Here is a 24,371-nt window from a genome sequence, read left to right as displayed (position 1 = left end):
CCCTTAAAAAAAAAAAAAAAAAAAAAGAAAAGAAAAGAGGACCTACCCCTTCAGAACGTGAGATGTTACAGACTCTTAACGTTGACAGTGATATAGAAAACTACCATGTTTTCCAGAGGCTAATTGTAAACAGGTGGCGGTTGGGGCCAAATCTCCAGGAATCACAAACCCATTCTGTTTGAGCTTGTTAATGCCTCTATTCAACTCCAGGAAAATGTGCACATTCCACAGTATTATAGGGGGTTTCAGGTTGACTGATAAAAAACAGGTGATTTCCTCCAAAACACTGACTCGAAGATAGAATAACATAATTTGCCTTCCTGTGTGGCAGCGCCTCTCATGGTGGTTAGAGGTGGATCGTGCTGAAGCAACGGTGGAAATACTGTCATTTGGTGACATGTGGGGAGAACCCGTGGCAGCCTTGCCGTGGCCGCTGACGGCCACGTGTGTCCCGCTTGGGCCCAGGCGCTGCCACTGCTCTCTTCTTCCTAAAGCAAAGTGCAGTGGGATTTTTAACTTGGATCTGGGTGCCTGGCTTCACTGAAGGGTTTTGCAATTTCACATTTCATCTCAGCCAGTAATGTCCACATCTTGTCAAATCGCTACCAAGAATGTACCGCAGGGCTACCCCTGGACCACGCCGTGATGTTCTGTGCAAACTCGTGATTTGAGGGTTCGGTGACCTCCAGGCGACCAAATGAGCTGTCCCCACATCACCAGGAAAAGGGATCGCCGTTCTCCTTAAAGCACATCCTGTTTTCTCTTCTTCAATGGTCAGGGCACTAAATTTTTTTCCACCCAGCCCCTGGTTTCAGTTCAAAATATCTTATTTTACCTGTTTTTATGCCTTAAAAACTGGCGGAACTCATTTTGATAGTGAGACCAAGGAAGAGGGAAACAGAGGTCTGTGTCTTCTTTCTGATTGTTTTCTTGCTGACAATTTTATTGCCATTGTCTTTCGTGTTGCTAACGGTCTTTAGGCTGCTGCTCTCACTTCAACTGTTTATTGAAAAAGGAGGTTGGAAGGATTTTTAATATACTTTTTCCCCCAACTTCTTCATGATTGGCAAAAAAGTACCGCAGAGCTCGCCAAATGCACACGTTCACTTGCACAGATTTTAATCAGATAAAATACTTTGGGGGTAATTTCATGATTGCAGGGGCTGATTGGAGCAAAGTTGGTAAATTCATATCTTATACTTAGGCAAGACATGGGCCCTGCTTTTCACACGCCATTTCATTAGAAAAAAAAATCTATCTTAAAATTTAAAGTCAGTTGTCCTCATCCTTGATGTGAAGGTTGTGAAGTTTATCCTTTTCTTTGTGTTGATTGGTACACAGTAAGTTTTCCCTCTGAATCTCAACTTTGAGTCCCTTTCAAACTACAAGAAAATTAAGATCCTCACCACGATAAAATGAGACTTTACTCTGCAGTCCTTGAAATCCCAGTAATTCCCCTGCTGAAAATTTTTTGCTGATAGTCTTCAGTTCCTTTAGGTACTGATAAGAAAATTGGCCTCACTGTGTTTAGCCATATTTGCTTTTTTGACTCTAAATAGTATAAGCCATCTTCATTATTCACTTATTCCCAGACCTGGTACTAACTTTGGGTGGTGGGGGATGGAGGGAGGGAGAGTAGTTGTTACAAAAGTTAAATGCCAAAGGACAAGGATGTGCTGCTATCAGAGATATTTAAAAGAACGTGCTAACAGGTTGTTAGGACAAACTCCAGAAAGGGAATTCTGGAAGTATGGTTTTTAAGCCACGTCAGTACAACTTAGAAGGTTGTACACAGTTTCTGAAGGGGTAAGCGCCTTCAGGGAGGCACCACTCACATGGGTGTTAGTCCTGCCTCTGCCAGCCCGGTCTTGGCCTTGTCGCTGACTGCTGTGTGACCCTGGGCAAGCTGCTTCCGTTTCCTCATCTGTAAGATGTTGTGAAGAACTAGATGGAGGGATCTTTCCACAACTGATCTTTCCAGCTCTAACATCCCAGGACAATGACACAAGGTTCTCCGGACTTTAATAAAAGTCATTTCAGGCCACATCTTCAATGTATGTAGTGCCATTTGGGGGCAAGAAGAAAGTTCTTATTCAGTTGGATTTGGGGTTTTGTGAATATTTCAAAAAACATCATTGCAATGAGATATATCAGAGGATATATCTACCTTGTGTGGAGGGGGGAAGAGAAGGAGAATGTGCAAAGAAAGATGTGATTTTGTTTCTTGTTGTTTTGTGAGCCACTCATTTTTTTTCTTCTTGTAGGTCACTGATATTCTCAAACCAGACACCCATGTCTTATGAACTTGTTCTGTAACAAACAAACAAACAAACAAACAAACACTACCAACACCCCTGATTCTCATTATGACATTACTCTCTCGGGTCATTATTATGTGGATCTGACTGATGATCCCTTTAAAAAGCTTGACCCTTCCCTTTTCTGCTGGTACTGCAGCAGTTGCTTACCTCAAAAGAAAGATGATAGTTTAAAAAAGACTTCCTGTGAAATGCTGCCAATTGCAGGTATTCACAGGACATGTCTGGTTCTATTTAGGGTTTTTTTTCTTTCTTTCTTTTTTTAGTATCCTTGGCCTTACAGCCTGGGCTTTTTCATATGAAATGTCAGCAAAGTCTTTGAATTAATGAACTGTGAAGTGCTCAAAAAAAAAAAAATATATATATATATACCATTTCAAAAAGTATCCTGTAAGGATAGAACACTAATGAGAGGTGACCCTAGAGTTACGACCAAATATCCCACTCTAACTACAAAGAATTAAGATAACGACTGGCTCAGGCACAATTTCTTTGAACAAAGACCTAGAAAGGAAGGAGATGTGATGAGGAGTGGGGGAGGTCAGAACTAGATTCACAATCTGGGAAAATGTGTTTATGTTAGAGTCTCTTTAGTTCTGTTGAGCACTTCCGTCAAATAATGGAATTATACACAGACACCCCCCCCATAAAAGGTACCAGGTGGAGGGAAGCTAAGAGAAGGGAGCAGGCGAGATATGTTCAGAAGGTTGATCAAATAAAATCTAAATGATAGGTCTTTGGCTACACCTAATGTAGGTTTTGTTTTATTTTAATTTTGCTATTTTTTTAAAAAGAAATGTGGTATAACTCCTTCAATCTTTTTGCAATTCTGCATGGTTGAACATTTGAAATGAGTTTGTGTATCACCCCCAGGCGCTGATTCAGACTTGATTGGGGCAAAGCAGACTGCATGTGCTTATTTTTATCCACGTCATTTGGGACGTTATGTCGCCAAAGGAACCAAAAAATGTGCCGCTCTGTTGCCAAATTATCACCTATCCTTTGATCAGACAGGGCGGTGATCCTCATCAACAAGTTGTGCGACCTTAGTGTAACAGCAATGTCAGGTCAACTCGAGAAAGTGAAGGGAGAGCCCTAAACACAAATAAAAAGAAACAACCAACAATCCTTATAATTATCATCATCTGCTGCTTTTCCCTCTTTTGGCAAAGAAACACTCCATCCATTTGCAGAAATCGCCCGCGGAAACGTTACATCAAAACTAATCACAACGATTAAAATCAGCTTTTCTGTGCAAGAGGAGGGTAAAAAGCAAGTTGGAGGCTGGAATAAGACTGTTTTTCCACCAAAAAAAAAAAAACTGGGAAAAAAATTTCCTATATGTATATTTATCTATACGTATACGTAGAGCTTTATTTTTTGCAGGAGATCAATTGTCTGCCCTGTGATCGGTTAATTTGATTTAAGTTTTATTTTGGAGATTGATTTAGACTGGAGGTAGAGGCATGAGCTAATTGTATCCTGATCCTTGCCTTGAGGGGTTTCAAAGCCCTGGAGCAACTCTTCTCTGTATTTTGTTCTGTCTACCTTAGCCAAGCTATTGCATTTCTCTCTGGTGTGGCGAGCCGAGCAGATCGCTGGGAGAGAAATCGGAAAAGGGGGGAGAGGAAAAGGAAAAGGGGACTTGGAGAGAGACTTTGTGCTTCAATGTTTCAGGTAAGATCTGACGGTTCGGGTTTGTTATTATTTGCTAAGGAGGGTATGGCTGGGACTTTGGGCGCAACTCGCTTTTACGCATGTGCCAGGCACGGGGCGAGCGCGGCACACTCGCACACTCGCAGCCCGGCGCGGCGGCTCGGGATCCGCTCGGGATCCGCTCGGGATCCGCTCGGGCCGGCGGCGGGGCCGGGGCTGGGGGTCGCGGCGCTCTTCCCGGGCTCGCGGCGGCGGCGGCGGCGGCGGCGGCGGCGGGCGCGGGCGGGCGCGGGCGGGGCGGGGCCGGGGCCCGGCTCGGGATCCGGGAGCGGAGCCGCCGCGGCTCTCCGAGCCTGAGCCTGTGCCCGCCGCCCGCCGCCACCCGCCGCCCGCTTCGCCGCGGCTTCCCGCCCCGCCCCCGCCCTCCCCGCCGAGCCGCGCGCGTCCCTTTCTTCCCGGCGCCCAGCGCCCAGCTCCCAGCTCCCAGCTCCCAGCTCCGCGCCCGCCCAGCAGCCCCGCCGACAGCCTCCCGCCGCCGCGGCCCGAGCGCCCCCAGCCGAGCGCAGCGCCCGCGGGCTCCCCGGGCTCCGCGCCGCCTCCCGCCCCCCGCCCCCCCCGCTCGCCCGCGGCCCCGGCGGCGCCCCCGGACGCCCCGCGCAGACGCCATTGTGGCCGCCGAGCGCAGCGCACCCCCGGGCGGGTCGCCCCCCTCCGGCCGCCGCAGGCCCGCGCCGCTCCCCTTTGTGAGCCGCGGCCGGTGCCCGGCTCCGTCCTCCGCGCGTCCGCGGCCGGGCTGAGCCGGATTCGCCGCCTCCGCCCACCCGGGCGCCTTTAAAGCCCCCTCCCGCCCCCTCCCTTCCCCGGCCGCCCCCCCTCCCGGGTGCAAACGTTTCATTTATTTTTAAAAAGCTCCCATTCCTCTTCCTCCCCACCTCCTCCCCGGATGAAGGGCACGGCACGTGCTCCGGATCCCGAGTCTCCTCGGGAGGCGGGGACGGGGTCGGGGGACGGGGAGGGGGCGGGGGGCGAGCGCTGCAGGTCGTGGCTGTGGCCGGGCCGCGCTCGCCGCCCCTCCGCGGAGCCCGCAGCGCCCGGCCCGGCCCGGCCCAGCCGAGCCCGAGCCCGAGCCCGCAGCCTTCCCTCCCCTGCTGGCGCCCGGGGCTCCCTTAAAGGGACAGAGTTTCCAGGCCGCTCCCGTCTCCGCCGCGCGGCGCGGCGCGGGGGGCACAGGGGTGGGCGGGGGGGGGGGGGATGCAGTTTGGCTCCTCCTGACCTCTTTCCGCCCCGCGCCGCCCCTCTCTATGGAAATGTGAAGTGTGCTTCCTCTCCCGCCCCCCAGGGGGACCCGGCTGGAAAATAAAGGGTCCGAGCCTCCTGCAAAGAGAACGGAGTCCGGGGGCGCGTTCTGGTGAATTCGCTGCAAAAGTGAGGTCGAGCCCCAAACACGTCCAGGGGAGAGGGAAGCAGCCCCGGGGCGCGGGCAGCCCTTACCTGGACGCGCGCTCCGCCCGGCCGCCCGACTCCCGAAACTTCCTAGCCTGAGCGGGTCGGCAGCGCCCGCCTTTGTGCTCCCGAGCACTCGCGCTCGCGCTCGCACTGTCGTGGAAATGATGTTCTGGTATCAAAACGGTTTCACCGTGACTGTGCTTCGGGGGCCGGCTGGGCGGGAGCCAACTAAGTTAGCAAAGTTGCAAATGGGGCTGCGGGCCCTGTGCGTGGGGAGCGGCTCGCGGGAACTGTCCAGTGCTCCCCGTGGCACCGGCCTCCGCGTACGAGCCGCACCGCAGTAGGAGCAGTAATTGGGTACAAATGCTGCATTCCCTTTTAGATCATAGAGAACCGGCGGCTGCTTTCAAGCAAATCCTTGACGTGTGTGTGTGTGTGTGTGTGTGTGTGTGTGTGTGTGTGTGTGTGTCCTTGCTGCGACTGGGAGAGACATAACAGTTTAACATACTCATTCTTTAAGAAACGTTTGCCTTCTGTTTTCAATCAGCTAAGCTGGCAGCTAGAGATACAAGTTTATTTGAGAATACCCTCTGGGTACCAAGCATGCTTGGATTGTTTTAGCAAATTAAAAATGAGCAAAATGCTTTTACCTTCTCAGCAGTAGACTCCTTAAGAGACCTCCTGTTTTGTGTGTATGTGTGTTTTTTAGAGAAACATCTTCTGCGTTTATCTCAAATGTGTTTTTAATGTGGAAGAGGAGAAAATAAAGGATTTGTAAAGGCTGAGCCTGATGCCCTAGCATGATTCATTAAATCTGATTTTACATCAAGGAATTTACCTGCGTCGGTGGGAATCTGTGGCACCTAATAGCTAACCTACTTGGTTGAATTTGAAATCGTAGTGGATCCGTTTGTCTCCTGGATAATGGGCAATGTGCCCATCTATCCCTCGTGTTTATATTTGTGTGGCATTTGGCTTACCATGAGGGGCTGGTGTTCAGGAGACCGCACACTGGCTGCAACAATTTGGCACGGGAGTCCTGCTGCTGCTTGAATGCAAAGAATTGTTAGCGATTGTTATGATGACAGTAGGTTTAATGTTTACTAATTAGGCTGCAGAGGTGGCCATTGAATCTTAAAACTTTGCACCGCCGAGAAAACTTCACCGGTTTAGGCAATGTGTTGATAAAAAGGAAAGTAATGGGAAGAAATTTTGAAATGAATTGAGCGTGAATGATAGTTGGCAAAAAAAAAAAAAAAAAATCTCCCACCACAGTATTCAAAATGACTGCAGTGATTTTGCTGTATTAATTATGCCCGAAGCACAATATAAAGTTCTCTAACACACACTAGAGGTCTCTCTTCTAGCTGTAAGATTTTCATGTCTGTAATTCTTTGCCAGGGCTTGCATAGTAGGGGTGCTGGGTGATAGCTTGGTTCATCGTTATTTAAGTAATAGTGATTTACTGACCATCCACATTACTCGGATGTGAGGTATTTATTTTGGAGAATATTCAGTAATTATGGTACAAATTATACTATGTAAGTACTAGGAAAGTAAATGCATTAAGACTTCTACTAGATGATGATGAAAATGTATTATTCCATTTGTTGATTAGCATTATGGGCCTTTTGGCAGGCAGTTATTTATCCAAAGCAATTTGTTTTTAAATGTAAAAGTAATTAGCGAAAGATGTACTGTATCCAAGAACTTTCCGAAAATTAAACTTCCACGTAGCTCTAGGTTTAACAATAAGTTGTTTGCACAGATGCTTTCTTGTCTCCACGTTTTAAAATCATAATGATTGTTTCCTAATTCCAAAATGTGATGTTTTCTGCTCTGATCTTTTCCCTTTACGTCATATTGGAGACATTCGAAGGGTATTTATTTGTGAACCGTCAGTTCATCAAGGCTTTTATTTAGTTGGATCTGAAACTGTATTTCTGAAGCTTCTTTGGGACTGCAGTTTACAGTTTCCCAAGCAAGGAGAGCTCTTATTTTCTCCATCTTTAGGTTGAACCATCTTGGGAAGGAAAATAAAAATTTTGGATGCAAGCACGCTTGCTTATTTTAATAGCTTACTCATGCAGAAGTGAGAAACAATTCAATTTTCTTAGGCACCCTGGCTTTTCATTCATAAAAATGTACTAGATGTAAATCACGTTAAGCGTGTTGATGAGTGTGATTTGAGATAACCGTGCAGAAAGCAAAACAGAGAGATTATCCTTTAAGAATAACGAGCCAGTATTCATTAAGTTCATTCACTGCTTCAACAACTGTTTATTTGTGCCTGCTGTATACGGGACACTGTGCTAGACGCTAGAGACACGATGGTGATTTGAAAAAGGCATTCAGAGTCCCAATCTCCCAGAGCTTATGATTCACATAGAGAGACAGACGTTGATCAAACAGTTGAACAACAATTAGGGCTTTGAAGGAAAAGGGACACAGTCAGATTTGTAATTGAAAGGATAATTCTCATGTCACTGTGGGCAGTGAATGGCTGGCACCAAGTGGATGAGGCATAGCCCTTGGAAGGCTCTAAAGTCATCCAGGCAAGAGAAGACCTAGCTGAGGTTCAGGTAGTGGCAGGCGAATCAGACAGATGGAGGGATTCAAGGTGCATTTAGATGATAAAATTGATGGATCGTAGTAAAAGGATTGGTTTATCAGTGAACAAGGGGAGACATGTGGAGAAGATGCCTAGATTTCTGACACATTAACCAAAAAGACACTGGGATTCTGATGACTGGCCAGGTGTTGCACCTTTCACTTCATTTCCAGTAGCCAGAGTGAGGAGCAACAAGGAGCCTCCTTCACATCTCCTGTGATTGCTTTCACAAGGGAAGCCAGAGTGCTTCCCATCTCTCCATTTGTTTGTCAGTAAGTATGGGGGGAGCCTCCACGGTGGGCCCTCGTCTCCCTGCTCTTACTTTGTTATCCACGGTAACTTTTCATTTATGAACTAAACCGTGATGTTCCGTTTATGCAACTCCAGCTAAGTTGAAATTCAACATTTGAAGAGGCCCATGTATCACCTTCTGAAAGAAAATCAGGTCTGTGCTTTAGAGTGCAAAGAACTATGTGAAAAATTTCACAAACATGTATTAAATCATTAGGAAACTTCTTTGACCTTGCTTCTTAAAAGCCCATCGACATACACACAACTGGCACAATTATCACAAATCGCTCATCGACAGAGCTTTTAAGGACCTTAACGTAGTAGTGACGTTTGTTTGGTCTGATTGGAGTTCACTGCAGCTCTGCTTTCTCCCCGTAGTTAGAGTTGAGTGCTCGCGTCCCCTCACATGTCCCGAACTTTTTGTACTGATCCTTGGCTACTGTTGTCTCAATACAACACTCCTCTACTTAAGTGGATGCTGTGGTATATCTAATATCTTTTTTTTTTAAGAAGTATGCTTTTTTTAAAAAAAGATTTTATTTATTTATTTGAGAGAGAGAATTAGCAAGGTGAAGGACCGAGGGAGAGGCAGACTCCCCACTAAGCAGGAGCCCAATGACCCTGAGACCGTGGTCTGAGCTGAAGGCAGCTGGTCAACCAACTGAGCCACCCACGTGCCCCGGTACTTCTAATATCTTGTCCATTCCTTCCATTCGTTCTTATTTCTCTAAAACGCGTTCCCTCACATCGTGCTTCACAAGCACATGTAACAATCAAGAGATAGTGTTTCGCCCAATATGTTATTCACCCCCAAAATAACATTGGCTGATAAACGGTTAATTTTAAAATAACCTTAAAATTAGGTATTCGGTTTTTCTTTCAACATCAGAAAGTATTAGAAAGAGAATTTCAGTAAAAGAAATCTGCCATGAATGCTTATGATCACTTTCTTTTCCTCTTGCTGGTTGTACTCCTTCCAGGAGATTCCAGGTTGGAACTCCTTCCAAGAAATTTGAGTTTCACTTATTTCCAGGAAACAATTAGAAAATCACTCTCTGTGTAGGAGTTTGATACACAAATGCAATTCCATGGGACGCTTCCCCCCACCCACGATTCTCAGGTAGGTGGCCCCAAGAGCAGGCTCTGTTTGGAAAAACATCGTCATTTCAACCAACTCACCTGGGGATGCATTTCTTGTATAAATATGAAATGACAATATCTCTCCAACCTGCCTTATAGGATCGTGGAGGCAAAATATGAGTATGTATAGCAAACTGATGTGTAAATAAGTAGCATCAAGAAAACCTAAAGGGCATTTTTTGTCTGAAGGATCCATCCGAATTCTGGCCCCTTGCTGCAAGTAGCAGAGGGCAATCTGGACTCCATCACTAAACCCCCAAAACAACGCAGTGAGGCAACCCCATCTTACAGGTGAAAGAACTAAGGAATAGAAAGATGGTGACTTGTGTGAGGTCGAAGGTTGGGCTAGTGGCACAGCAGAGATTCTAGCCCAGCAGGCTGACTACAAACCCCTACCCACCATGAGCCGCTCTGCTGTCCCATCTATACTTCTAGTTTTCTGTCCAGTGGATACTATTTGAGCACTTTTCATAGGCACCTGGCACAGGGTGCTTCTCTTCTCTGCCACCAGCTTCCATCCATCCTCTCCTCTCTCATCTGCCCCCACCCCCCCCCCCAGTATCTCCTCACCAGCACCTGCATCCCACTCTTAACACTCTCCAGAGAACAAATGAGAAGTAATTTGAGGTTGCTGTGATCATACATCTGAACCGCTTCCTAGCTTGCGCTGAGCAAATCATTCACTCTCACATATCTGTCGTGCTGACCAAAATGGGGATTCATTTTCCACCCAGTGAGAATGGACAAGAATTCAGGTCTTGATGCCCACACGGAGGCTGCTGTTAAGAACTGAAGAGAATGTGAACTAGATAGATTTCAAATGCTTGCTAGAGGGAGGGATAGTCTTCTTAATCCATCTTCCCAAAGCTTCTGCTGCTACATTACCTGGTGTTGTGTAGCACTTTCTCTTTGCTGGAAATCTGTAGCTAATGGAACAGAAAATGTGTGTCAAATGGAAGACCCAGACTCTCTTCTTGGGGGGAAAAGACATCTACATTGTTCCATGGCATCAACGCTTTTCTCCTCTACCCACCCACTCCCACTGCCCACATCCAAATCCCACTCCCACTCTTCCTAACTGATTATTAAGTTGGGTAAATTACTTAATCTCCCTAAGCTTCAATTTTCGGAACTGTAAAGGACCACACTAATAGTCACTAGAAATGAGTTAATAGTATAAGCTATTTGTAAATGAAATAATATACGATCATTGTCAATGAGATAATAATAAATCCTAGGGTAGTTCTGAGGATTGGATGAGATGTGATGGAATGCAAATATGCCTGGCACATAGGAAGCACTTGGAAAATGTCCATTTAATATCATTCCACAGGGACTATGCTTATTCCTCTTTGCTTCCTTAGTTCCTAATATGTGCCTGGCATACAGGCTAAGTGCTCAAAAAGTAATTGTTGGATTCATGAATACGGAATTTCAGAGAACACAAGAATAAAGCCAGATGGTGATTTCACTTCCCCGTAAGTACTTTTTGCCATTGACAAGAAGGTCCAAGCTCTGCCAGATGCCCTTGCTGGATAATTATGGGCTTATTCTAACCAATTAGATCAACCATTTGGGAACAGACTAAATTTCATCTGGGGTGACTATTAACGCTGGAGAGGCGTTGCTTCAAAGATGTCATCAGCTTACCTTCTGATTACTCACCTGATAGTCCTTCTGTGCACAGCTGTCATGAGATTTACAAAATCTGAAGACGTTTAGAACAGATGCCATGAAATGATGAAACCCTGGGTTCTGGACCCATCATGGGAATCCCTGAGTTTGCTTATTACAGGGCAAAGAAACGTCGGAGCAGGTCTGATACCCATTCCATCCAGCAGATGGCAGTGGTATACACTCACAAGCAAATTCTTGGACTGGCCTCTGGTCTTACTTTCTCATCATTGCCCCACCCTCGGTGGCAAAGAAAGTCTGAGCCAGCTTTGAAAAAACCTCCCTTGGCTCCTTGGCAGCGAGACTCGGCGGGGGCAGGTGGAAGAAGCCACATGTCAGAGTCACCTGTGCCGTGGACCAGAGAGGGGAGAGAAAGCAGGCACTGGGGCCTGTTCGAATCCACTCACTGCCAAGTTTCCCAGAGACAAGTAAGAGTTCTGTTTTCCTCTGCGTTTAAGCAAATCGATACAAGACAGTGCTGTCAACCTCTCACATGTAGGATGCTAGCACATGCTGTGGGCTGAGAGCATCTGGGTGCCCAGTTAGTAATCAGGGATATTGGAGAAGATGATGAGCCACCTTAGGCAGGCATGTGCCACCGGCGAATGGAACAGTCATATGCAACTGGAGACCCCCGGGGAACTCTCTCATGAGGGGTAGTGAGATAGATGAGCTGGGTCTTCAAGTCACTCCGAACCGTGAACCCGTGTTAGCCGTGTGACCCTGAACGTTGGCTTCATGTTACAACCACCTCCGAGGGGTGACACGAGTACAGTGCCGTCTCTGTGCCAGGCTGTTTTCCAAAGACTTTGTAATAAAGTGTTGAATCAAATCTTCATTCATCACTCAAGGGGGTGGTACTATTGGAATCCCCACTTTTAAATGAGAAAATCAGGGGCACCCATGTGGGTCAGTGGTTGAGCTTCTACCTTTGGCTCAGGTTGTGATCCCAGGGGTCCTGGGATTGAGTCCTGCATGGGGCTTCCCCGCAAGGAGCCTGCTTCTCCCTCTGCCTATGTCTCTGCCTCTCTCTGTGTGTCTCTCATGAATCAATAAATACAGCCTTCAAAAAAAAAAGTGAGGAAATGAAGGCCCAGAGAGATTAAGTAACTTTTCCAGGATCACATACTGGTGAATGATCAAACCAGGATTTGGACAACATGCTCAGGCTTCTGTGTCTGTGCTCTTCAATGCCAGGCACTGCTGCCATTTATTAATAATGACTGTTACTACTAGCTAATAATTATTAAGCATTTTTCTTGTGCTAGAAGCTTCACATGTTAGCTCCTCTACTCCTCTCAGCCACCTATAAGGTGGGTGTCATTGACTTCCCCATTTATCAAACGAAGAAAAGAAATACTCACTCCGTGCCCTGCTCTGTAAGAAACACAGGAAACCAAATTAATGGGGAGACTGTAATATACTACAGTGCTAGATGGTGGCTCCCCCTGTAACTGCTAGAGTGATTTAGAGATAAGAGAAATCAATAGTGAGAGAATACAGGGATTTTGTTCAACGGTGTAAGAGAAGGCACATGAAGAAAATGTGCAGTGTCTTATCTGATCCTTCACAATTTCCATCAGGGCCCTTAGATATTTATAACCTCAGAACCATTTTTGAGAAATGGTGTGTAGCCCACAAAGATGGGGGTTGGTCCCATTTCTTTTCAGCACTGCCTTCCTCTCTAGAGTCATTGCTCATCATTTTTTGAGGAGGTAGGATGATCCAGGTGCTTTGCCAGATGGCCATTGCCTTCCTCAGTACATGGGGCCTAGCTCTTAGCCAGCGCAGTTACCCATGCGTTCCAGGTGAAAGAAATTCACCTGCTATATGAACTAACTCAGCCTCTCTCTGATCAGAAATGCCATTCCAACTCTGAGGACAAAAGACAGGGTTTAGAATCTGCAGTCTAATGACTTTAAACCCGACTTCTCTGCAGTATGCCTGAATGAAGTTTGGGAGAATAGATAATTCTCCAAACAAGGGACAAAATTTCAGAAGGAAGCCTTCCTCAGTGCTGACAATACTGTGGAATCACTACATGACTCAAAGACCTAAAGCATCGAGAAATGGATCACTCTAAGGTTGCACAAATTAAACAAGCTAAGAGCTGGAGGTGGTTTTCCATAGGAAATACAGATCTTAATTTAGACCTACCTCCAGTGTGACTCATCCCCACGTGGTAGAAGGAGCCATGGGAGTTCATGACCAATGGAGTCACAGGGGGCCTCCCAGTCATGGATATTGCTGGGCAATGAACTAGGGCCAAATAAGTGAAAGACAGAATGGAAGTTCTACAGATTTCTACCTTAAGAAATCAAAGACATTTCCAAAAAAAAAAAAAAGAAGAAAAGAAATCAGAGACATTTCTTATCATTTTTTCCTTCCAATTAAGCCTTTGTGCTCATGCAAATCTTTGAACAATGTTATTCTTTCATTTCTGATATGTCTTTATGTCTAAATGCATTAGAAACTAAGACTATTTCTAGCTAAAGCACTTTAAAAAGCTCAATCGTTTAGCTCTGCATAATTGTTCCAGGGGCCTTCTTTGTTTCTTTTTCCCTCTTAAGGAAAATTCTGTGTCAAAATGCATTTTAAGATATGGACTTAGATTCAAATTTTACTTTGGAAACATGCAAAGACTGCTTTGAGTCACACTTTTTTTTCCATTGTATCATTGAAGCATTCATATATCTGAGTTATTTTTTGACAGCTCTTTTGCAAACTACAAATATATGGTAAACAAACGCCTTTCCAAATTATTCTGCTAAGGAATAGAACAGATACACTTTTTAACACTTGAAAATTATGCCTTCTGATAAATTTGTGCTAACCCAATAATCGTTTATTATAGAAGTAGATAAAGTGCTCCTGAGCTGATTGATTTATAAAGCTCTTTGCAAATAATTGCTTTTAAATCTGTTTTTAAATATGAGTTTAGATAGCCAGACATGTAATACAGATACTTACAGCCAGTTTTTTGTTACTTAAGAGGTGATGGTATAGTTTCCATGTCATCTATCTTCTCTTCTTTCCATTGATGTCTACCTTTTGGCCTCATAATTACTCTTTGATAACCTCAGTCAAAAGATTGATGGAAAGGGGGAAGAAAGGAAATCATTTTCAAATCCATTTGTCTTTCTTCCCCTCTCCCTTCTCAACAACCTGATAAAGTGCATTGGAAAAAAAGTCAGCTCTTGATTCATGCTAACAGAGGGCCATAACAAGATGAATAATCCAAAGGAATAGGCAATCCCAAGTCATTTGTATTCAAATCTTGATGTGATTTATTAATTAGGCTAGTATTAAATTTTGTCTTAATTTGCACATTACAATCGGAAGCACATTTTTCTTCTCCCTTTCAACTCTTGCAGTCATATTATATGACCTTAGTATTAACACGAATGACTCCTCTGACCCCTTAACGAATAGTCTTTCCCAGATTTGGGAAATTGGTCTTCTCTAAAGTATTGCCTAGCTTCGTGGTTCTGGACTTTACTATGCATCACAATTGCCCAGAGAGCTTGTTTAAACAGGGTCTTGCCTCCACCCCAACTTTCTGATAAGATTGGTCTGGGATAGGAGCTGAGGGTGTGCATTTCCAACAGGTCCCCAATGAATGCTGGTGGCTGTCCCAGGGACCATACTGTGAGAACCTCTGTTCTCAGGGAACAGTAGGCCATAAGGATGTTCCTGGAGAGAAATAAGGATTCATCAGTCAAGTAGATTTGGGAAGCATTATACTTTTCTTTGAAGTCGTCTTAAGTATTTCAAAAATTTGTAGAAATCCTGCAATACATCAATCAGTTTTCTAACTTGTATTTCCTAAACATCATTGACCACAGAACCCTTTGTTCTGGTAAGACCATCAACTGTGGGAATTCCTGCTCCAGGAACACATTAGGAAGGGCTGCCCTAAAAAAAAAAAAAAAAAGGAAGGAAGGACTGCCCTGCTTCATGGTGCCTTGATGGGCTAAACTTCAGCCCACCCCACCCCCACCTCCTGTGATGTTGGCAGCCTCCTGTAGTCACACGCTGGACATTTTCATCACAAGGCACCTTACCGACTCAGCAAACCCTGGCTCTTGCCTCCTCCTTTTGACCAGAGTATCTCATTCTCCTATTAGATCCTACCAAAACCTGCTTTTTGAGCCTTGCTTCTGCTTCTTCTCTTCTTACCTCTCTGATCCTCCCTCCCTGCCTGCCTGCCTGCCTGTCTTCCTGGTCATCTCTCTCTCCTTTTCAGCCTGTGCTCACTACACAGCGCACTCACTAGCACCCTCAGATGTCTCCCTTGTGTGGCCCCTCTGTCATCCTCACCTTGCCAGTGCAAGTCCTGGATGACCTTTCTCCTTCCACACTTTGCATCTTGGGAGCCTGAGTGACACGGGGGGGGGGGGGGGGGGGGGGGGAGGTCACATGATTCTTCTCATTGATGCCATTGCTAAGTCATTTCATCCTTGCAGCCCACAGCCCACCAAAAGACTTCCTTGGTTTTTACTGTGCCAGGCACTCACTACCCCAAGCCCCAGAAATAGCAACACACAAGGACAAAAAATCCAGGGTCTCCTGGAGTTTACATCCAAGAAGGTAGGGGGTGGAATGAGAACTTAATCAGATACAGTTAAGTGCTATTCAGAAAATTAAAACAGTGTGGTCAGGCGAGACCTCCGTAAGGAGATGACGTTAGTGCTGCTGTCTGCATGACAATCATGGTAGCCCACCTCTCTAGAACCTTGATACCGCATGGCAGCCCCCGGTTTATTTCTTATCTCATTCCCCCCAGAGGTTTTTCTGGATCTTTTTTTGCTGTTCTCAAATTCCAAGCCCATTCCCTCTTATCAGATAAACTGGCCTCGGAATTTACTGAGAAGTCGTCTACTCTCTCCACTTTCCTGACACCAAAAATCCTACCCATAGCTCCCACGAGTCCTCTCTGCCTTTCCTGCTCTCACTGGCCCCTTCCCCATAGCCTATAGCCATTTGCCAAAAAATCTGCTTGTGTGTACCACCCCGGCGCCCCCTGCACCCAAATTCATGGGTTTAAGCCCTAACTAACCCTGAGTGTGACTGAATTTGGAGTAGGGCCTTTCTGGAAGTAACTAAAGGTTAAATGAGGTCAGAAGGATACAGCCCCGATCCAGCAGATCCAGCAAGATGACTTTCTTCAGAAGAAGAGACCCTCTTGCAGCCATCCACGAGCCAGGAAGAGAACTCTCACCAGAAGCCGAATCCGTCAACCTCCAGAACGAAAAGAAATAAGTTTAGCTGTTTTTTAAAACTACCTCATCTATGGTATTTTGTTATAGCAGCCGGAGCTGACTAAGACAGGAACCAGAAAACTCCTCCGCCTCATGCCCACTGGCTTTCCTCCCCCCACCAGTCTGGTGTTTCATGCCTCGCCGCCTCCTCCCTCCCTCGTAGGTCATCCTTCTCGAATCACCTTTTATTTTAGAGTGTGTTCTTGTGCCTTTTCAAAATGGAACAGCACTGCAAAACCTAAGGATGTTTTTGAAAGGCTTTACTTTTAAATTCTGGGATCGAGATCTGTGCAGTCTTCCATCGTGTCACGCCACTTCATGGACCTTAGACACCAAATTCAATCTCTCCTTGTCCCCACATCCAATCACATCACTCGGCGAAGTTCCCTTTTCTTTATTTCCTCAACTGGATGTTTTTTCAGACAATTTAGAGAAATAGGGAAATGTTCTATTTTGTATTTCTCAACATCCACACCATTGGCTTTCTACCTCTTTCCAATTAGAATGGTAATCGCCCTAAGCAGGAGTGGAAGTTTAAGAAGCAAGACTGGGAAGATGGGCGATTCTTTTTAAGGAAACTTTCCCTCCTAGATTCTGTCTTCTCTGGTTAATTTAATTAGAATCCCATCAAGCATTGCTTATCCAGTGGCATATTGTCACAGACACCTGCTCCACAGGCACTGGATCTCCAGGGGAAGGTCAAGTGTCATTGCTTCCCCAGATTCCCTGTAGCGTCCAGACCCCAGTCACTCTCTGTGAAGAGGGGTGATAAGAGATAGAGATGAGATAAGGCAGGTCGATTCACTTCACTGCCGCCATGGATTTTCTCCAAAGTTTTTGTGCCAATTGTAGAAATTTTCTGGGTCTACTCTCATCTCACCCCTATAGTGGAAGCCAAGAATTCGTAGCCAGCACTGCAGTGATTTAAAAGCAACTCCAAGATTCCACAGCTTGTGGAAGAGTAGCAGGCAGAGAAGGGAGGACTGAATGAAGCAATGTCTGTAAAGCACTTTGCATAGTGCCTGCCATGTAGCAAGTGCTGAGAAAATGGTGGTGATTATTATCCATGCCGTCGTCATCATAATCACTGCCATGGCTCATCACATACACACACGCACATGTATACACATATACACTTGCATATACGTGAGGGTTCTTTCCAGCTCTACGTGGAACTTAGGAGGATTGGAAGAACTCAAGGTAAAGTTGTGCAGTTCTTGGTGGAGATCCAACACCTGCCATTACAGTTGCCTAGAAGACTGGCAGAGTCACTGAATTCCTGCTGCAAGAAACGCATGGAGCAGACTATACCTGTCTCAGCCCCATCAGATTAGTCAATACTTAAAAACAGCTAAATGTTTAGACAAGCATGGCAGGCCAGAAAGAGTGCACTATGGGTTCAAGGAGGAGGGGTTGTCATAATTGGGAGTGAGGGACGTCTGCAATAGAGACCAATGCAGAAGTGAGGACAGGGTAAAGGAACAAAAGATGTGTGTCAGCTCCCAGGCTGCCTGTGGAATGTTTGAGGAGCAAAATGCCAAGAGAACAGGGAAGAAGATGCCATGGAAAGAATTCACAAGGCTGTGACTGAGCTAAAAAGGGTAGAGGAGCTCCTGATGTAAAGAAAGTGTATTTTTAAAAATCTAAACTGTACAAGTAGATAATATATTCTATTCTATGAGTTATAAGCAACCAATTAATCAGCACTTTGTCATCTGACACTGTGGGGTTCCAAGGAAGGCAGAGTCCCTGCCCCAGATGCCTGGAATCTTGGGAGAAAACAAGATAAGTGATGGTGGGGAGTGCGGGTGGTAAACAGAGAGCTGGAGGCCCAGTGGTGAGCAGTTGGGAAAGCTTGCTGAAGGAAGTGAGGGTGTAAGCTGATCTTAGAGAAACAGAGGCACAGGACTCCAGGTTGGGACAATGAAGGTGACCAGTGAAGCAGAGGTGAACATGCAAAAATGGATTTGAAAGGTGGGTGAGAAATGACCCCACAGAAAAAAGAGTTTGGGGAGAAGAGCATTGAGTCCAGCAGCCTCCTCCTGATCCCATCCTATCCAGCTCTATGATCTTTGTGTGTTGGCCACTCTCGAGTCCAGCCATCCGACTCTGCCGTCCTGTGTGATGTGTCCCTAAACTTCCTCTGCTGTTTCTTCTTTTAAACATTCCATCCATTCTTCCCAGGCAACCTCTGTGTCCCTAGACTTCAGTATGAACAATGCAGCCAACTCCACTGTTTTCCACCTGTATGTGTCTAACTGCCTAGTGAACATGTCCAGCTGGCAGGTAGCGGTCTCTCATGAGGCCCCAAAGGAACTCATCCCCTCCTGGTCCCCCTAACTTTCCTCTTTCCAGTGACAGCTTTACCACTCACCGAGGTGCTCCATAAAGAATCCTTAGGATTTCCTTCACCACTCCCTTTCCCTCAACTACCTCCTCAACACACACACGTATATGCGCACACATGGGCACACACATGCACACATACACACTCTCAGGGGCACACACACTTAGTCATTGTCTGTTATTTCCATCTCCAAAAGGTCAGCATACTCATCACTTCCTCCCCACCCCCAGGCTCACCACTGAACCTCATCCATCTCTTTCTTGTGGCAGCTCACTTGTCTTACCCAGCACACTTTCTGAATTACCCCCCACCTACACAGCTCCTTCATGCACCCACCAAATTTTTTTTAAACTCCAATGAGAAAATTGGGATGCCGACTCCATTTTAAGCAAAGATTTTACATTTCTCTATGTATATGTGCATTTGTGTTGACTGACTGCCGAGCAGCAACATGACCTAGGGGTTCAGAGCCCGTTGTCTGGTCCAAAGCCCAGCTCTGCCACTTACCACTTACTGTACCCAGAGAAGTTTCCTAATACTTCCCCATCTCTAAATGCAAATAATTATTTTGTCTGCAACACAGGGCTGTTGTGAGAATTGAATGAGGAGAGCTCTCATAACAACACCTTACACATAGTAAGCACTCATTACGTGGCAGTTATGCTGAGAGGGAGGGAAAGAATAAGAAGTAAATACAGGGTGGCTCAGTCAGTTAAGTATATAAGCATCTGCCTGGCTCAGGTCATGATATCAGGGGCCTGGGATGGAGCCCTGACTTGGGGCTTCCTGCTCAGTGAGGAGCCTGCTTCTGCCTCTCCCTCTGCCCCTCCCTACCCCCCACTCATGCTCTCTCTCTCTCAAATAACAAATAAAATCTTTTTCTAAAAGAAAGTAAATACAGGGGATCCCTGGGTGGCTCAGCAGTTTAGCACCTGCCTTTGGCCCAGGGCGCGATCCTGGAATCCTGGGATCGAGTCCCACATCAGGCTGCTGGCATGGAGCCTGCTTCTCCCTCCTCCTGTGTCTCTGCCTCTCTCTCTCTCTGTCTATGTCTATCATGAATAAATAAATAAATAAATAAATAAATAAATAAATAAGTAAATAAATAAGTCTTTTTTAAAAAAGTAAATACAGTAATGTTATGAATGTTTATCTCCAGTCCATAAGATTTTTATTTTCTAATCTTTACTTTTCTATTTTTTCAGTATTCTGTTTTTCCAATTCTCTATAATAACCATGAAATTCTTTTATGACCATTAATCTGCTCTTTTTGTTTGGAAAAAAATATTACATCCTTGCTTAAGAATGGTCAGAAACCTCCTCTGAGCACAGGCTACAACCCAAAGAAAGCCTTGTACTGGTCTAGGGAGCCTGGCACCACCTGTCCCCACCTCCCACCACCCCACTTACACTCCAGACTTCAGCCCGCCCAGGCTTCTTTGCCCCCATATCCTGTGTCCTGCCATCATCTTCTCTTTTCATTGTATCCTTTCTTGCCAGAGACTCTGCTCTCCTGTGACTTGAACTCCCCCCAACAAAACCCCTGTTCACACTTGGAGGCACAGTTCAGATCTCCACTTCCCTGGGGGCGTTCATTTCTCCCACGTCTGTAGGCTGGGTGGCAGGCCTGTTGGCGTCGCCAGATATTTGTAGCATCCTCAGATGTTTGAAGACAGGTGCAGGGATGTGGAGGCAGAGGAGGCTGAGAAAAGAGAGGGAGGGAATTGTGAGGCTATTCCATACAGGGCTCTAAACACAAGCCTCGTCAAGGGGAAATTTTTGAAGATTTTTTTTTTTTTTTTTTTTTTGAGTAGAAGGACAGCATGATAAAAGTCACATTTTAGGAATAGAAGTTGGCAACAGTATGCAAAATGGATAGTGTAGGAGGCCAGAAAGTTGGTCAAGAGGAGGCTGGCAAGAGTTAGGCAAGAAGAGATGAGGTTTGCTCTAAGGTGGACTGGCCACTGAACACAGCCACCAGGTCTGCCACAGTTCTCAGACCTGGTACTCTGCCTTGTGCCACCCTGCCGAGCACTTCCCTATGTGCCCCCTCCCCCGACCCCCTCTAGCTTTGTGGCAGCTGCTCATGTTATATCCACCTAACACAGGAGACAGAGTCACACAGCTGACTGCCGAACAGTACAGACAAGAGTCAAGCCTAGATACGTCTAACCCCAAAGTGAAGGCCACTAACTAACCTTCTCTAAATGGCCCACAGCACGCTGAGCCTTCAGAACAGAAACACTGATGGGGAGGAAGAAAACAGGAGCCCTCAGCCCTGGAATACTCTTGCAAGTGTGTTTTAAGAAAGTCTTAAACTTACCGGAAATACTGTGGTGAGTGATAAAATGCTTAGAGGAGAAAGATGATGTTCAAGTGTCAAGGAAATTAAGAAGGTCAAGAATAGAGTGAACTCTGAAAGGGAAGCTTCTGGATGAGTGAAAGAAGCTTCTATTGCACAGCAGGCAGCAGAGCTTTTGATCTTCAATATTTGCAGGAATGATGCAGGCTAAACATGGAAAAATGGCCACAAAGGGTTTGGACATAATAATGGATGTTTGTAACTGATTTTTCTTTTTCTTTTTCTTTTTTCTTTTTTTGTAACTGATTTTTCAAAACAAACTACATATATGTGGGAGAGAGTTACTTAACTTTCTGAAGTGACACAAGGGAGAGCCAGCCCATGATCTCGGCTGGCCTCAATAAGACAGTCTCAGATAGAAAGGAGAACAGTAGCCACAGCATACTCTGTACCAGGCACTGTACTGGCATCATCTCATTCAGTCCTCACGACAGTCATTTGAGGAAGAAATTATTATCTCCACTCTTTAGATAAGGAAACTGAGGCAAAGAGAGTTTAGGTAACTTCCACAGGGTCACACAGCTCCAGTACTAGTAATGCTGGGATTCCAGCGTGTGTCAATAGGCTCCAGAATCAATGCTCTCTCCCTTATAGACACTGCCTCCAAAGTGGATTGACCATTGAATTCACTCAGAGGAGGCTTCCAAATGCTTTTGTGTTCTGGAATCTTCTCCAATGACATAAACTAGGTTCATACTACTGAAGCAACAAGACCACCTCTCTCTGCCGAGAGGGTACTTAAGCCTCTCAGTCACGGCCCAGCTTCTCTCTGGTTCTAGTTCTTGAAATCAGCAGTGGGGAGGGTGACCACACTGGGTGGGCTGACCCCATAATAGAAGACTTAACACATTTTGCTTCCCTGCCCACATGCCTGCGCCGCCTCCTCCTCACAGCTAACCTCAGCACCACCCCCCAGCAATCTGGATAGTCCCCGTGCCATTTGAGAGAACATTCTTAGTTGTTCACAGTCTCTGGTGTTCACATAAAGCCAAAGTTAATGCTCTGGAGTGTTTCCATCATCCTGTGACAAATCTGGACTGGGTATCAGTATCGGTCCAAAGGACATAGCGTCAGGAGGAGGCAGGAGAGAAAGAGCAAAATATGGAAGATGCATGCAGATTTATAAGTACCATGCAGGAAAAAAAAAAGAAGAAGAAGAAGAAGAAGAAGAAGAAGACCATTTAAGTAAATTAAAAAGCAGTAGCAGTGTTCAAAATATCAGTGGTGAGCGGAGCACAGATAATGGGGCTGGAGTCATCCAAGGTGCCTTTGGAGTTGGCAAAGTGGCCAAGGAGCACATGGGTTAGAGCACCAGCCTCAGAGCATGCCCACTGGAGTCTGAGTCCCTGCTTCACCATTCACCAGTTGCAGAATCCTGGGCAAGTTGTTAAACCTCTGGGAACCTCCGTTTCCTCTTCTTTATAATGAGGGTGATAATAAATTGAAAAAGTAAAACATGGCCTCAGCAGCCATTAGCTAGGCTGTGATGGTCCAGTCCTCGGATATGAGGGGCCCCAGGCAAATATTTTCTGTGGGGCCCTGAATATATAAACAATTTGAGTGGAACCTTTAAAAAAAGTCAACCTCAGGAGCAGAGTATTCAAAGTGGTTGCCAGGGGCTCAGGGTGGGGGAGATAGGGGGGTTAATAAAAGGGGAAAACTTTCAGCTATAAGATAAATAGGGTCTGAAGACATAAGCTATAATATGGTGACTGTAGTTGATAACACTGTATTGTATCATCGACATTTGCTGAGAGAGTAGAACTTAAATGTTTCCACCAAACAAAAAAAAGATGCATGTGTCAGGTGATGGATGTGTTAACTAATTAGATGGGGGGAGATGTTTTGACAACGTACACATATATCAAATTATCACAACATATACTTTATTTTTTTAAGATTTTATTTATTTATTTGACAGAGAGAGAGAGAGCACAAGCAGGGGGGAATGGCAGGCGGAAGGAGAAGGAGGAGCAGGCTCCCCACTGAGCAGGGAGCCTGACTCGGGGCTCGATCCCAGGACCCCGGGATCATGACCTGAGTCGAAGGCAGACGCTTAACCGACTGAGCCCCCCAGGCGCCCCATAACATACACTTTAAATGTCTTACCATTTTGTCAGTAATACCTCAATAGAGCTGAAAAGAATTCTTTAAAAAAAGTGCACTAAGAAATAAAACACTAAAAATAAACAAACAAACAAACACAAAAACCAGTTTGAATCAGTCTAGATCTGCGCACCAGCACCCTGCAGCTCAGTCTCACACAGTTCTGCCAAAGGAACCCTGTGCCGGTAGTGGGAGTAAGTTGCTTGCCAGGATGCCCTCCTGGAACAGGTGCCCAGACCGGGCCACAGATGACCACGTGGGCATGAGTCCTCGAGCTCCTCAGGGCAGCAGGGAGACTCCGTGGTTAGGGTAGAGATTCAGAGAGTGCTCTGAAGGGGAGACACAGGACTTGGAGCCCACATGAGCTCCAGTCCAGGCTCAGGGTGCCCCTGCATGATGGCACTGTCAGCCCTGGCCAGTTTCAGGCACTGGGGAGGGCTTTGAAAATCCCAGGCAAGCTGCTCTAATGTGAGGGGCCCTCAGAGACACCAGGGCGTCTAGATAGCACTGGCTGCGATGTTCCTAAAGGAACATAAACATCACTCATGGAATTAAAACAATAATCAGAGACGTTCACCCTATAACTGTGTTGGAACAAGCCAGCCCCAAAGCTAGTCACAACTATGTATGATCCAAAACAGAGAGAAGGACATTCAGCAACCACAGATATAAGTCATGTGCCCCTCTTCGGACTACTTTGTGTGACTACTGCTTCTCTATGATGGCAGCTCTATCTACTTTAATCCTTCATGCCCCCAGGGGAAAAAAAAAGAAAGGAAAGAGGGAGGAAGGAAAGGAGGGAGGGAGGAAGGAAGGAAGAAGGAAGGAGGCAGGGAAGGAAGGAAGGAAAGAAGAGATTACCGAGACGTCCAAGCATTGCCCTTGTGCCTGGATGGCATCCAGGCCAGAACTAGCAACCAGCCCCTTAGGCCTCCTGAGACTCCCCCAGCACAAGCCAAATCCTATAATAAACCCCTCCAGCTCCCTCATATGGTTCCTTGGTATGTGTTCTCTCTTGCAGCAGGCTGAATAAATCTAACTTTGTGTGACTGGAGATGTATTACTGGTGGTCTTTGGTGGGCTCAAACCCACCATACAGGCTACTGTAAGGATTAAAATGCTTACACCAGTGCTGGGGCGTAGTGCTCTATCATTATTT

General features: G+C 45.9%; 1 protein-coding gene and 3 long non-coding RNA genes across 4 annotated transcripts in view; 1 reads left to right on the top strand and 3 right to left on the bottom strand.

Moving 5' to 3' along the window:
* Nucleotides 1-5,949, bottom strand: part of LOC144315584 (uncharacterized) — a 42,664-nt gene extending 36,715 nt beyond the window's left edge. Inside the window, exon 1 of the long non-coding RNA XR_013381305.1 lies at nt 5,466-5,949. This is a non-coding gene — a long non-coding RNA (uncharacterized LOC144315584). The remainder of the gene's footprint in view (nt 1-5,465) is intronic.
* KCTD1 (potassium channel tetramerization domain containing 1) overlaps nt 3,844-24,371 on the top strand; it is a 183,706-nt gene continuing 163,178 nt past the window's right edge. The window contains exon 1 of the mRNA XM_077900321.1: nt 3,844-3,995. Coding sequence (XP_077756447.1) covers nt 3,987-3,995 — 9 coding nt within the window. The 5' untranslated portion in view covers nt 3,844-3,986. The remainder of the gene's footprint in view (nt 3,996-24,371) is intronic.
* LOC144315582 (uncharacterized) lies at nt 7,677-13,463 on the bottom strand. The gene is made up of 2 exons (XR_013381304.1): nt 11,128-13,463; nt 7,677-10,388 (listed from the first exon to the last, which is right to left on the bottom strand). It is a non-coding gene; the product is annotated as an uncharacterized LOC144315582 (long non-coding RNA).
* LOC144315581 (uncharacterized) lies at nt 14,425-17,415 on the bottom strand. Its single transcript, XR_013381303.1, has 3 exons — nt 16,580-17,415; nt 16,196-16,377; nt 14,425-14,829 (listed from the first exon to the last, which is right to left on the bottom strand). It is a non-coding gene; the product is annotated as an uncharacterized LOC144315581 (long non-coding RNA).

The sequence above is a fragment of the Canis aureus genome, chromosome 6, assembly GCF_053574225.1.
Source record: "Canis aureus isolate CA01 chromosome 6, VMU_Caureus_v.1.0, whole genome shotgun sequence".
Classification (NCBI taxonomy): Eukaryota; Metazoa; Chordata; class Mammalia; order Carnivora; family Canidae; genus Canis; species Canis aureus.
Note: the sequence above shows the minus strand (reverse complement) of the source record. Positions and strands in the feature narration are given on the sequence as shown.